This window comes from Girardinichthys multiradiatus, chromosome 22, assembly GCF_021462225.1.
Source record: "Girardinichthys multiradiatus isolate DD_20200921_A chromosome 22, DD_fGirMul_XY1, whole genome shotgun sequence".
Taxonomy (NCBI): Eukaryota; Metazoa; Chordata; class Actinopteri; order Cyprinodontiformes; family Goodeidae; genus Girardinichthys; species Girardinichthys multiradiatus.
Genome location: NC_061814.1, coordinates 5,026,127 through 5,041,616, shown reverse-complemented (window position 1 = coordinate 5,041,616; position 15,490 = coordinate 5,026,127). Strand labels below are relative to the sequence as shown.

General features: G+C 39.3%; 1 protein-coding gene across 3 annotated transcripts in view; it reads right to left on the bottom strand.

Moving 5' to 3' along the window:
* Nucleotides 1–3,541: 3,541 nt before the first annotated feature.
* shtn1 (shootin 1) overlaps nucleotides 3,542–15,490 on the bottom strand; it is a 90,998-nt gene continuing 79,049 nt past the window's right edge. For 2 of the 3 annotated variants that reach the window (XM_047350964.1, XM_047350965.1), the window contains exons 13-14: nucleotides 10,094–10,194; nucleotides 7,726–7,824 (exon numbers count right to left, since the gene is read on the bottom strand). In XM_047350964.1, coding sequence (XP_047206920.1) covers nucleotides 7,759–7,824; nucleotides 10,094–10,194 — 167 coding nt within the window. In that variant the 3' untranslated portion in view covers nucleotides 7,726–7,758. Of the gene's footprint in view, nucleotides 3,860–7,725; nucleotides 7,825–10,093; nucleotides 10,195–15,490 lie in introns of those variants that run through there. The other variant, XM_047350966.1, reaches the window with a different exon arrangement.

The window sequence follows — 15,490 nt, the reverse complement described above, 5'->3', positions numbered from 1 at the left end:
ACCTCTGGGAACTCCTTCAAGACTGTTGGAAAACCATTTCAGGTGACTACCTCTTGAAGCTCATCAACAGAATGCCAAGAGTGTGCGGAGCAGTAATCAAAGCAAAAGGTGGCTACTTTGAAGAAGTAGCCACCTAGAATATAAGACATATTTTCAGTTGTTTCACACATTTTTGTTCAGTATATAATTCCACGTGTTAATTCATAGTTTTGATGTCTTCAGCGTGAAGCTACAATATTCATAGTCATGAAAATAAAGTAAAATCCCTGAGTGAGAAGGCGTGTCCAAACTTTTGGTCTGTACTCTATATATATATATATATATATACATATATATAAGGCATCAAAACCATGAATTAACACATGTGGAATTAAATACTGAACAAAAAAGTGTGAAACAACTGAAAATATGTCTTATATTCTAGGTTCTTCAATGTCGCCACCTTTTGCTTTGATTATTTGTTCTCATGTCTTTGAATCTCTCCTTGAAAAAGATTTGTTTGGCAAATTGTGGAATAGTGTGTTCTTGGCTAAGTTTGCTAGCCTCAGACATTCACATATACCAGACTCTGAACTGACTGTTCTTACTGCTAAACAAGTTGTCATAGAAACAAATATAAAATGTTCTATGATTACAGCCAAGTTTACCTTCACAATAATTATAACAATATATTATCACCTAAACCTTTGTTTTAAACCATATTAAAAACTTAATTAAATGTTCTAAAACTGCATACATGCAGTTTACCAGCACCTCTGGGTTGATAGTACTGCTAACTTGTTTGATAAATCTATAGTCAGGGTAACAAGAAAAACACTCTCTTTCCATCTAGGGTTCTACAGTTATGTTCAATAAATAATTAGAATATATTTGAAAAGTTATTTTGTTTTAGAAACCCTGTTCACTAAGTGAAACATTATATAGGTTAATTATACACAAACAGATGTTTTTAAGCCTTTATTTCAATTAATAATGATAATTGTCTGCTTACAATTCATTTAAACCCAACATTTATTATTAGAATAACATATCAGACCAATAAATATTATTTTAGCACAGAAATGTGGGCTTATTGAAAAGTAATTTTAATACTTTCTTTAAAGTTCTCTCAAAAGGTACACATATCGTACATATACAGGGGTTGGACAATGAAACTGAAACACCTGACATTTTTATGTAGGAGGTACTCGTACTCGTCTCGTCATCTTCCGCTTTATCCGGGACCGGGTCGCGGTGGCAGCAGACTCAGCAGAGACGCCCAAACATCCCTCTCCCCAGACACCTCCTCCAGCTCCTCAGGGGGGAGCCCAAGGCGTTCCCAGGCCAACCGAGAAACATAGTCCCTCCAGCGTGTCCTGGGCTGTCCCCTGGGCCTCCTCCCGGTGGGACGTGCCTGGAACACCTCCCGAGGAAGGCGTCCAGGAGTCATCCGGTATAGATAACCGAGCCACCTCAACTGGCTCCTCTCGAGAGGAGTGAGGGAGGTTTCATGGCTAAATTGGACCAGCCTGGTAGCCAGTCTTCATTGATTGCACATTGCACCAGTAAGAGCAGAGTGTGAAGGTTCAATTAGCAGGGAAAGAGCACAGTTTTGCTCAAAATATTGAAATGCACACAACATTATGGGTGACATACCAGAGTTCAAAAGAGGACAAATTGTTGGTGAACGTCTTGCTGGCGCATCTGTGACCAAGACAGCAGGTCTTTGTGATGCATCAAGAGCCACGGTATCCAGGGTAATGTCAGCATACCACCAAGAAGGACGAACCACACCAACAGGATTAACTGTGGGCGCAAGAGGAAACTGTCTGAAAGGGATGTTCGGGTGCTAACCCGGATTGTATCCTAAAAACATAAAACCACGGCTGCCCAAGTCACGGCAGAATTAAATGTGCACCTCAACTATCCTGTTTCCACCAAAACTGTCCGTCGGGAGCTCCTATAGCCAAACCTTTGGTCACTCTTGCCAATGCCAAACGTCGATTTCGATGGTGCAAGGAGCGCAAATCTAGGGCTCTGGACAATGTGAAACATGTATTATTCTGATGAGTCCACCTTTACTGTTTTCCCCACATCCGGGGGAGTTACGGTGTGGAGAAGCCCCAAAGAAGCGTAACACCCAGACTGTTGCATGCCCAAAATGAAGAATGGGGGTGGATCGGTGATGGTTTGGGCTGCCATTTCATGGCATTCCCTTGGCCCAATACTTGTGCTAGATGGGTGCGTCACTACCAAGGACTACCGAACCGTTCTTGAGGACCATGTGCATCCAATGGTTCAAACATTGTATCCTGAAGGCGGTGCCGTGTATCAGGATAACAGTGCACCAATACACACAGCAAGACTGGTGAAAGATTGGTTTGATGAACATGAAAGTGAAGTTGAACATCTCCCATGGCCTGCACAGTCAACAGATGTAAATATTATTGAGTCACTTTGGGGGTGTTTTGGAGGAGCGAGTCAGGAAACGTTTTCCTCCACCAGTATCACGTAGTGACCTGGCCACTATCCTGCAAGAAGAATGGCTTAAAATCCCTCTGACCACTGTTCAGGACTTGTATATGTCATTCCCAAGACGAATTGACGCCGTATTGGCCGCAAAAGGAGGCCATACACCATACTAATAAATTATTGTGGTCTAAAACCAGGTGTTTCAGTTTCATTGTCCAACCCCTGTATGTATATGTTATATTTTGGTTTTATTTAAAGAAATTCCACAAAGAAAATCTGAGCTGCAGGAGACAGTAAAAACTGCAGGGAAATCTTTTACTTTACCAATTGTAATAGGAGGGATATTATTTTTATGTCAACAACAGCAGACCTTGGAACAACCATTCAGTGGTCTGCTACCTAACTAGTATTTCTGTTGAAGAGATAGCTGAAAGCTCATGTGATTTGGCCAGTGAAGACCTACTCGATGATGCATGGCTTTTGACAAACTTAAAACTCAACAGGCAGAAAACACTGACAAGTGTATACACTACAGAAGATGTATTACCAAACATGATGGCGAAAAAAGTAGAAATGAAAATCATTCTGACCTGTAACAGCCCACTGAAAGGCTACAAGGCCAACCCTGGTCTAAATTGAAACAATTTAGACATACTTTGCATTCAAAACAACTCAAGGCTGCAAATTCTCAACCTTTTTTAACACAGAGCAAACAAGCCTGGGCTTATCAAAAAATATTTTAACAAGCCTTGAAAAGGTGGTGTGGGGTTCATAACTTTCATTGGACTGGACTAAGGGTCTCAAAGTAAATCAGTGATATATGCTAACCATCATTCATTTTCATTTAAAAGTAAACAACTCCTATATTTCCTCTTTTATGTGTGGAGATCTTTTCATAATTAAATTGTGTCAAAGCATATTAGAGCATAATCACATGGTTCATTTAAAATGGATATCTACTCTGTAACTTTGAAGATAATCCTCTGTCCTCTGTATCCAGCCACATCAAGTCACAAGGTTTAACCAGTCAAAATGCAACAGAGAAAAAAGGGGACAAAACCTGCAGAAAAACTGGATCCAAACTCATAAAAATAATCAGTTTATTTATTTTTTTATTTGATCTAAGGAGATAAGATATTCAGTTTTTTTTAAAGTGATCAACATTCTGTAGTACATGACTCACCTACTGATACTGTGAGAAAGTTATCATGACACTTCTGGATTAACCAAAAACTAATAATGGTTGAAGCATCCCATAATGTCAAAGATGAGGATGATGGAAATTTGTGGCATTGTGTTAGGACTCGAGGGCATCTCGCCGTCTCAGCAATATCCTCTGCAGCTCCTCATCCTGGTTTGGTGAAGGTGACCCAGCTTGTGGCAGAGGGCGAGTTTTGTTGAAGTTCTCCTGGACAGATAAAAAAATCAAGTGGGTGCAGAAGGGCAAAATGCTGGGATGGGTTTGTCCATGTAGAGCCCACTGATTGCCATTGTTATATTAAAAAACCACAACAATTGGGATACCTCTCTCTGTCAGATTGACCATAACCATTGGAAAAGAGAGGGGGTCATACAGGTAGCAAAAATGAAGGGTGTGTTTGCACCTCAACCATAACTGAGCTGGTTTAGGCTAAACCTGACTCCCCCTTACTCCATCCAACAGGGAGGGAAGAATACGGAGGTGAAAAATGAGGAAGATAGCTCAGGATAACCTAAGCCACTAACTATAAGCTTTATCAAAAAGGAAAGTTTTAAGCCTAGCCTTAAAAGTAGACAGGGTGTCTGCCTCATGGACTAAAACTGAGAGCTGGTACAACAGGAGATGACCCTGATAACTAAAAGATCTGCCTCCCATTCTACTTCTAGAGACTCTAGGAACCACCAGTAAACCTGCAGTCTGAGAACGAAGTGCTCTGTTAGGAATGTATGAAACAATCAGATCTCTGATGTATGATGGACCTAAATCATTAAGGGCTTTGTATGTGAGGAGGAGAATTTTAAATTCTATTCTGGATTTAACAGGGAGCCAATGAAGGGAAGCTAAAATAGGGGAAATATGATCTCTCTTTTAATTTTCATCAGAACTCTTGCTGCAGCATTCTGAATCAGCTGAAGGCTTTTAACTGCATTTTGTGGACATCCTGATAGTAACGAATTACAATAGTCCAGCCTTGAAGTAACAAATGCATGGACTAGTTTTTCAGCATCACTCCTTGACAGGATATTTCTAATTTTGGCAATGTTCCGGAGATGAAAGAAAGAATCCCTAAAAACCTGTTTAATATGGAATTTAAATGACATGGCCTGGTCAAAAATAACACAGAGGTTTTTTACTTTATTATCGGAGGTCAATTTAATGCCATCCATGTTAAGTGATGGACTAAGCAGTTTATTTTTTAAAGACTCTGGTCCAAAGACGACAACTTCTGTCTTGTCTGTATTTAGAAGCAAAAACTTTAAAGTCATCCAAGTTTTTATGTCTGCAAGACATGCTTGTAGTCTATCTAACTGGTTGGGCTCATCAGGATTCATGGATAAGTAAAGCTGAGTGTCATCAGCGTAACAGTGAAAATTTATTCTATGCTGCCTAATAATTTTACCTAATGGAAGCATACATATAGTAAAGAGAATTGGCCCAAGTACTGAACCCTGTGGTACTCCAGAATTAACCCTGGAGTTTAAAGGTGATTTATCATTAACATGAACAAACTGGAATCTGTCAGACAAATAAGATTTAAACCAGCCTAGCGTTGTTCCCCTGATCCCTACAGCACGTTCCAGCATTTCTAAGAGAATATTGTGATTGACTGTATCAAATGCAGCACTGAGATCTAACGGAACCAGTATAGACACAAGTCCATTATCTGAAGCCATAAGAATATCATTAGTGACTTTCAGCAGAGCTGTTTCAGTGCTATGATGAGCTCTGAAGCCTGACTGAAACTCTTCAAACAGGTCATTGCTGTGTAAATGCTCACACATTTGATTAGCAACTATTTTCTAAAGAATTTTAGATAAGAATGAAAGATTGGATATAGGTCTGTAATTTATTAAGTCATCTCGATCAAGCGAAGGTTACTTAACTAAAGGTTTAATTACAGCTACCTTAAAAGCTTGTGGTACATATCCATTTACTAAGGATAGATTAATCATATCTAAAATGGGGCTGGTAATCAGAGGGAACACTTCTTTAAATAATTTGGTTGGGTTTGGGTCTAACATACAAGTTGAAGGTTTGGATGAAGCTAATATTTCTGATAACTCAGGAAGCTCCACTGGATCAAAGCAGTCCAAACACACATCAGCTTCTACAGTTACTTCCAATGTTGTCTCACTTGCTGAGGGTGAAGTAATCATCTTCGGGAGCATGTCAAAGATTTTCTTTTTAATAGAATCAATTTTATTTTGGAAGAATCCCATAAAGTCATGACTGCTGAGAGCTAAGGGAATGGATGGCTCAATAGAGCTATGACTCTGTGTAAGTTTAGCAACTGTACTAAAGAGAAACCTAGGATTATTCTTGTTCCCTTCTATTGATGAGAAATAAGCTGTTCTGGCTTGGTGAAGTGTCTTTTTATACATCAGTAGGCAATTTTTCCAGATTAAGTAGGAATCCTCTAGGTGTGTGGAGCACCATTGTCTCTCCAATTTTCTAACATTGTGCTTCAAAGCACGTAGCTCTGACTTAAACCAGGGAGCTAGCCTCCTTTGAATAATTACCTTCTTTTTCAAGGGGGCTGCATTGTCTAATGCACCACGCAATGATGAAGTAACACTATGAACAAGAGAATCAATTTGTGAAGGGGAAGAAACAAAATTATTGCCCTCCACTGTGTTTTTTTGTGATGAGGAAATCAAAAGTGGAACAGATTCTTTAAAGGTTGTTACAGCATTGTCTGATAATGATCTACTATAATGAAATTTTCTTTCAGGTGCGGAGTACTCGGTTAAATCAAACTCAAAGGTTATTAAAAAATGGTCAGACAGGACAGGGTTATGAGAAAATATTGTTATAACTATGCAGACGACACACAGCTATACGTTATGATGTCACCAGGTGTCTATGAACCCATTCAAGCGCTTGGTAAATGCTTAGAAGAAATCAATGCATGGATGTGCCAAAATTTAGTAATAATCTTTGGACCAAAGAAAGAGTGTTTAAAAGTTAGCACACAGCTTCAGTTAATACAGCTAGAAACCACCAGTCAGGCTCCACACCTGGGTGTAGTGATGGACTCAGACCTGAACCTTCAGAGACACATAAAGACAGTAACAAGGTCGGCCTTCTATCACCTAAAGAACATTTCTAGGATTAAAGGACTAATGTCTCAGCAGGACCTTGAAAAACTAATTCATGCGTTCATCTTTAGTAGAATTGATTACTGCAACAGTGTCTTCACAGGTCTGCCTAAAAAGTTGATCAGACAGCTGCAGTTGATCCAGAACGCTGCTGCCCGTGTCCTCACTAGAACTAAGAAAGTGGAGCACATCACCCCGGTTCTAAAGCCCTGTAGCTCAGAGAATAGACTTTAAAATACTTTTGTTAGTCTATAAATCACTGGCTTAGCACCAAAATACATTACAGACTTGTTGTCAGTGTATCAACCAGCCAGACCTCTCAGGTCTTCTGGCTCAAATCTACTCTGCATACCCAGAACCAGAACCAAACATGGATCAGCAGCTTTTAGTTTTTATGCTCCACTAATCTGGAATAAACTCCCAGAAAACTGTAAAAGCGCCGAAACCCTAAGTTGCTTTAAATCAAGATTAAAAACTTGTTTGGATTGGCCTTTGACTGTGTTATCTAAACATTAATAGTAAAGTTTTCAGTCCAATTTTCCTTTAATTTTCTTATCCATCATTCTATTCTCTTTATTTCATTTAGATTTTTTTTTTAATTACCTCTGTTGTTTGATTTTCTGTATCATTGTAATGTTTTTCCTTATGTACAGCGCCTTGAGTGCCTTGCTGAAAAGCACTATATAAATAAACTTGACTTGACTTAAATGAGAATGTGTCTCAATGAGACCACTTGTATGAATAATGGTTTAATGATCATAATAATAAAACATTACTCATTTTATTATTGACTTATGTATATCCAGCAGGTAAATGAACTCAACCAATTAAATTTTTCTACTTTGTACTTTGTACAAAGGTTGTACTTTGTACTACCGTTCCTGATGCAGGATGATTTTTATAAATTTCCTACATAAAGCTTTGATGCAAAGATTTCTATGTAGAACTAAAATAAAGATTTCCCTAACACAGAAGAAAAACAGAAATCTTAACTAGTAAAACACAGCTTCAAAGCACCATTACCATGATGCCTTTAAGTTCCTGAATGGCAGAATTAGAGGGAAGCCTCTCGGTCTGATAAAAGGAAAATAGGAGGAGAAAATGGGTTTGGTAAATAAACAACAGCATGACACATTATGCCTATTTTACCTCATTCAGCACTTAAAGAATGAATTGCTTCTCTCACCACAAAGATGCAACATTGTACTCAAGAATAAAGATGTATAGTTTCTATAAGAAATAAATGTGTTAACACATAAGCATTTTGAGTCATGATAATTTTTCCATCCTCATTATTTATAATGACCTTGCAGTGCAGGCCCTAATGCTATCTAATTTGACAGTGTTGTTAAGGAGGAACAAGGAGACTGAAAGAAGTCCTGACCGTACGTCATGTTTTAACAAAACAAGAAGCTCTTAGATAATCCCGAAGACTGATGGATTTGAGAGCACTGAACAATATATGCTCAACACACACACACACACACAAACACACACACACACACAAAGAACAGGTTTTTATAACACTTGATATCTGCTGCTGGTGATATACTTCAGTGATTTTAGCAGCAGAGGCAGATTTTCTGTTCCATAATAATCTTTCATTTTTCATGTCTGGGCTTAGTGTTTAATGTACTCTGCATTTGGTAATGTTGTTCTTAAAACTCTCAGCCAGTGATGTAAGTTTTGGTGTGATACAAAAATCCTTTTGAGACTTTGTCTAAAGATAAAGAAATAAAGGACACATTTATTTGTAATTACTAAGAAATAATCAGATACACTCTTCATCCCTATATTTTGTATTTTCATTTTGGTTTCATGTTTGGACATTTCTTGAGTTTCACATTTGAACTGTTCCATAGTTTTACTTCACAAATGGAAATACAGAAACTTTTACAAGGTGTATGAACTTCCCATGTTTTATCATTTAACTTTCCCCTTAACTGATAACCCCCTGCCCTTCCAGCAAATCATTTTTGAATATTACCAGGTAGCATGTTGTTTTCTTGCCCTACATAGTATTTTGTTTATTGTGTTTGAATGGTCTTGCTAAATTCAATAGTTTAATTTGCCATTAGGGTTTTTCGATTTTAGTTAATTTCTTTGTTTTTAGTTTCTTATTTTATTCTTAGGTTCTGTTCTTTGTAGATTTAGATGGATTTCACTTAGACCTCTGTCATACTCCTCTGCACACTGCAGATGGCACTGTCAAAGAGTTGCCTCCAGTCCTGTCTATGATGGTCCAGCCAATGCTTGGCATGTCCAGTCTTCATTTTCCTAGGGCGACCCGCCTTGTGTTTCTGTTCCCAAGTTTTCTGACGAGGGTGTCCAGGTGGATCCCCCTCGTGTTCCTGTTCCAGAGTTCTACAAAGAGGGGGTCGAAGTAGGCTCTTCTCTGTCTCCTGATCCTGAGTCCTCTGATGGGATGTCCAGATGTTCTTGCTTCTGCTTCCTGATCCAAAGTATTCCAATGAGGGGGTGCAGGTGGGCTTACCTCATCTCATGATCCCAAGTTCCTGTGTCACATTCTCACATTCCTGTCTCCAAGCTCCATCAAGGGGTCTTCTGGCTTTCTTTTCACTCTCCTGAACTGCATCACGGTCTCTTTTAGCTTCTACGCCGCTTTCGCAAGCTCCTTCGAGGCTCCTTCTGAATTCCACGTCGCTCTCCAGGGCTCCTCCGAGGGTTCCATCATCCCCAGAGCCACTCTAAAGGGCTCCTTTGTGGGTTCCAGCAGTTCCAGCTTTGCTCTCTGGGGGCTCTTTCATGAGTTCCAGCACACCCAGCATTGCTCTCCAGGGTTCCTCTGTGACCTGTGGACCAGTCTCCAAAACTCCGCTGTGAGCTCCAGTGTCCTCTCAACCACTCTCAAGAGCTCTTCTGTGGGTTATCCATACCTCCATGTTGGACTCCTGGCACCGCAGCATTTATAGAAACATCACCATACCTGTTAAAGTCATGCTTGTTAAGCTAACAGCCCACCATATGGCATGGCTACGTGTTTATTTCCATGTAGGTATCTGAGATCTGATTGCTTAGAACATATTTTAATGCCAGGTGGGAATGTTTGTTTAATGCAGCATACATTTATCTAGATCAGCTAGGACACAGTTTAGTAACTAGGTCCGAATGTGACCTAAGGCTTTTACTTCTGACTCTTGTTATATGCAAAAATAAATAGCATGTTGTTTCAACCTCTCTGTGTGTCACCGCATTTAAGTGCTTTCAGAGACTCACAGCAACAACTGCCAAGAAAACAGATCCATAATGATTTTATAACCCAAATTTAAAAACAATTGATCATCTCAGCATAAAGACCTGTTAAATGAAGGGTTGTGCTAACCTTTTGTTCACCTCTGTTTGGTGACTGGTTGACTGGTCGAAGTTGAATGCCTTTTTTAATTCTCTGCATCATTTCCTCCAGAGCCTGGTGCTGGATGTCTCCTTTGCAGTGAAATATAAAGATAGGTGTCATAATTCATCACCAAGTGTTAAACATTAAAAATGTGTTGCTTTGACTGAACATATGGACGCTAAAACTATTGAGTTAATAATAATCTATAAAAAATCTAACTACAAAGATAAAAATACAACACAATCTTTAGATCAATGTTCATACATTTTAAACCAGATGTACGCAAACTGGTATCTGATATAAGTCAGACTAAGTTTTCCCATTGTAGGTCAGTCATGTTTTTTTTTTTTACTTGTAGACATTTACATACATTTTCTTAGTATTTGCTAGAATTGCCTTTTTAATCATATGACTTGGGTCAAATGCTTTGGATATTCTTGCAAAAGGTTTTTAACCCATTCCTCCACCAGAACTGGTGGAACTGAGTCAGCTTTGTAGGCCTTCTTTCTCACACACACAGTATTAGCTCCACTCATAAATTTTCTACAGGACTAAGATCAGCTTTGTGATGGTTTCTCCAAAACACTGTGTTTACCTTAAGCCACTTTGTAACCAATTTTAGGTGTGACTAGGCTCATTGTCTATTTAGAAGACCAATCTGTGCCCAAGCTTTAACATACTGACTGATGTTTGAGATTTTACTTTAATATTTTCCCATAATGTTCTTTAGTCATGATGCAATCTATATTGTGAAATGTCCCTCCTGCAGCAAAACATCCACATAAGATAGTGGTGATTCCACCCCTGTACTTCAAAACTGGGATGCTGTTCTGAAGCTTGTGAACTTTGCTTTTTTTCCTCCAAATGTAATAATGGTCATTATGGCCAAAAACTTAATTTTTCATTTCATCAAACCACAGGACATGTCTACAAAAAAGTAAGGGTTGTCCCTGAGAGCATTTTCAAACAGACTTTGTATGCTGCTTTTGAAGTAACAGCTTCCTCCTCACTGAGTAGTCTTTCTTTCCAGGACCTTTTCACTGTGTTCAAGAGTTGAAATGCATATCTTCAAATCATGATCCACTTGTCTTTGTTTTGGTTTTCTTTTATGTTTGGGTTCTGATTATTTTTTGGTGTTTATTATTGTTATTCATGTCTTGCCATATACAGTTAGTTTCTCTGTGTCTTTCGTTACTGTAGTTTAGGTCTTGCCAAACTCAGTTCTTTCCTTTGTGTTTAGTTGTTTTCCTTCTTGTTTTGCAGTTCCTTTAGTGTTTTGTTTCAGCGACCTCTGTGTTGTTACTCACTTTCTCTCAGTTCCTCTGCTCAGTACTCTACATCAACTGGTTAGCATTCGGCTGATGAGATTCACCTGATTTCCATGTCAATAAATACTGTTTTTTAATATTAAATTCTTTTTTACTCCACACTGCTTCTGGTCTGCCTTCATTAACACTACAAACCATGACACTTCCACCAAAACACATTTATCTCTGGTACACAGAATGTCTTTGCTTCCCAAGGGGTACAATGGCTGTACAATCCTTTGGTCTTCATTCTTTCATATATTATTTGGACAGATAAACGTAGCACTATCAGGCATATGGAAAATGTACACAAGGATGAACCAGATGTGGAGGTCCATAGTTATCTTCCTGATATTGTGGCTTATACCTTTTTTTCAACTATGTATCTCAAGGAAGCAGTATGTTTGAGGTGTTGCCGTAAAGTACATCCAGGGGTGAACCTTTTTCTAACTCAAGCTAACCTATCAGAAGTTTTCAAAGTAAATGGTAAATGGACTGAACTTATTTAGCGCTTTTCCAGTCATGCTGACCATTCAAAGTGCTTACACTAGAGCCACATCCACCCAGATGCACTCACTAATGCGCACACATTCATACACCGATACGCAGATCAGTTGGCAATTTAAGTGCCTTGCATGGGAGCACATTGACTTGTGGCAGGAGGAAGCTGGAATCATACCCTCAACTCTTGGATAGCAAGACAACCACTCTTCTTACTGAACCACAGTCGCCTCAAGAGATTCAAGAGATTTATACAAATTCTTTTAAAAATTCTAATTTTTAAAAGAATTTGCATCTTTTAAAACATCTTTCGAAAAGAGTAGTTTTAATAGTCCTAACCAACTTAAAACAGGAAACATTTAGTTGTATGTAATGGCAGACAGTGAGAAAATGTTTTTTTATCCTTCTATACAATGAGTTTAAATATTTGTTCACACTGTTTGCATCGCAAAATGATTTTTTACCAATGATAAAATGTATCTGGTCGGATTTTAAGACATTCTTCTTGCAGGATAGTGGCCAGGTCACTACGTGATACTGGTGGAGGAAAACGTTTCCTGACTCGCTCCTCCAAAACACCCCAAAGTGGCTCAATAATATTTAGATCTGGTGACTGAGCAGGCCATGGGAGATGGTCAACTTCACTTTCATGTTCATCAAACCAATCTTTCACCAGTTTTGCTGTGTGTATTGGTGCATTGTCATCCCGATACACGGCACCGCCTTCAGGATACAATGTTTGAACCATTGGTCCACAAGAATGGTTCGGTAGTCATTGGTAGTGACGAGCCCATCTAGCACAAGTATTGGGCCAAGGGAATGCCATGATATGGCAGCCCAAACCATCACTGATCCACCCCCATGCTTCACTCTGGGCATGCAACAGTCTGGGTGGTACACTTCTTTGGGGCTTCTCTACACCGTAACTCTCCCGGATGTGGGGAAAACAGTAAAGGTGGACTCATCAGAGAACAATACATGTTTCATATTGTCCACAGCCCAAGATTTGCGCTCCTTGCACCATTGAAACCGACGTTTGGCATTGGCATGAGTGACCAAAGGTTTGGCTATAGCAGCCCGGTCGTGTATATTGACCCTGTGGAGCTCCCGACGGACAGTTCTGGTGGAAACAGGAGAGTTGAGGTGCACATTTAATTCTGCCGTGATTTGGGCAGCTGTGGTTTTATGTTTTTTGGATACAATCCGGGTTAGCACCCGAACATCCCTTTCAGACTTCAGCTTCCCCTTGCGTCTACAGTTAATCCTGTTGGATGTGGTTCGTCCTTCTTGGTGGTATGTTGACATTACCCTGGATACCGTGGCTCTTGATACATCACAAAGACTTGCTGTCTTGGTCACAGATGCGCCAGAAAGACATGCACCATCAATCTGTCCTCTTTTGAACTCTGGTATGTCACCCATAATGTTGTGTGCATTTCAATATTTTGAGCAAAACTGTGCTCTTACCCTGCTAATTGAACCTTCACACTCTGCTCTGACTGGTGCAATGTGCAATAAATGAAGACTGGCTACCAGGCTGGTCCAATTTAGCCATGAAACTTCCCACAATAAAATGACAGGTGTTTCAGTTTCATTTTCCAACCCCTGTATATATATACAGTACAGACCAAAAGTTTGGACACACCTTCTCATTCAAAGAGTTGTCTTTATTTTCATGACTATGAATATTGTAGCTTCACACTGAAGGCATCAAAACTATGAATTAACACATGTGGAATCATATACTGAACAAAAAAGTGTGAAACAACTGAAAATATGTCTTATATTCTAGGTTGTTCTAAGTACACTCTTGGCATTCTGTTGATGAGCTTCAAGAGGTAGTCACCTGAAATGGTTTTCACTTCACAGGTGTGCCGTGCCAGGTTTAATAAGTGGGATTTCAAGTCTTATAAATCGGGTTGGGACCATCAGTTGTGTTATGCAGGAGGTGGATACAGTACACAGCTGATAGTCCTACTGAATAGACTGTTAGAATTTGTATTATGGCAAGAAAATAGCAGCTAAGTAAATAAAAACTAGTGGCCATCATTACTTTAATAAATGAAGGTCAGTCAGTCCGAACAATTGGGAAATCTTTGAAAGTGTCACCAAGTGCAATTGCAAAAACCATCAAGCGCTACAAAGAAACTGGCTCACATGAGGACCGCCCCAGGAAAGAGTCACCTCTGCTGCGGATGATAAGTTCATCCGAGTCACCAGCCTCAGAAATCGCAGGTTAACAGCTGCTCAGATTAGAGAACAGGTCAATGCCGCACAGAGTTCTAGCAGCAGACACATCTCTAGAACAACTGTTAAGAGGAGACTGTGTGAATCAGGCCTTCATGGTAAAATAGCTGCTAGGAAACCACTGCTGAGGACAGGCAACAAGCAGAAGAGACTTGTTTGGGATAAAGAACACAAGGAATGGACATTAGACTAGTGGAAATCTGTGCTTTGGTCTGATGAGTCCAAGTTTGAGATCTTTGGTTCCAACCACCGTGTCTTTGTGCGGCATAGAAGAGGTGAACGGATGGACTCTACATGCCTGGTTCCCACTGTGAAGCATGGAGGAGGAGGTGTGATGGTGTGGGGTTGCTTTGCTGGTGACACTGTTGGGGATTTATTCAAAATTGAAGGCATACTGAATCAGCATGGCTACCACAGCATCTTGCAGCGGCATGCTATTCCATCCGGTTTGCGTTTAGTTGGACCATCATTTATTTTTCAACAGGAAAATGACCGAAAACACACCTCCAGGCTGTGTAAGGGCTATTTGACCAAGAAGGAGAGTGATGGGGTCCTGCACCAGATGACCTAGCCTCCACAGTCACCGGACCTGAACCGAATCGAGATGGTTTGGGGTGAGCTGGACCGCAGAGTGAAGGCAAAAGGGCCAACAAGTGCTAAGCATCTCTGGGAACTCCTTCAAGACTGTTGGAAAACCATTTCAGGTGACTACCTGTTGAAGTTCATCAACAGAATGTATAGTTCAGTATAAAAGTCCAAATGTCTTAATTCATAGTTTTGATGCCTTCAGTGTGAAGCTACAATACTTATAGTCAGGAAAATAAAGACAACTCTTTGAATGAGAGGGCGTGTCCAAACTTTTGGTCTGTACTGTATATATATATATATATATATATGTACAATATGTGTACCTTTTCAGAGAACTTTTAAGCAAGAATTAAACTTACTTCAATAAGCCCACATTTCTGTGCTAAAATAATATTTATTGGTCTGATATGTTATTCTAATGTTAAATGTTGTGTTTAAATGAATTGTAAGCAGACAATTATCATCATTAATTGAAATAAAGGCTTAAAAACATCTGTTTGTGTATAATTAACCTATATAATGTGTTTCACTTAGTGAACTGGTTTTCTAAAACAAAATAACTTTTCAATTATATTCTAATTATTTATTGAACATAACTGTAGAACCCTAGATGGAAAGAGAGTGTTTTTCTTGTTACCCTGACTATAGATTTGTCAAACAAGTTAGCAGTACTATCAACCCAGAGGGGCTGGTAAACCACATGCATGCAGTTTTAGAACATTTAATTAAGTTTTTAATATAG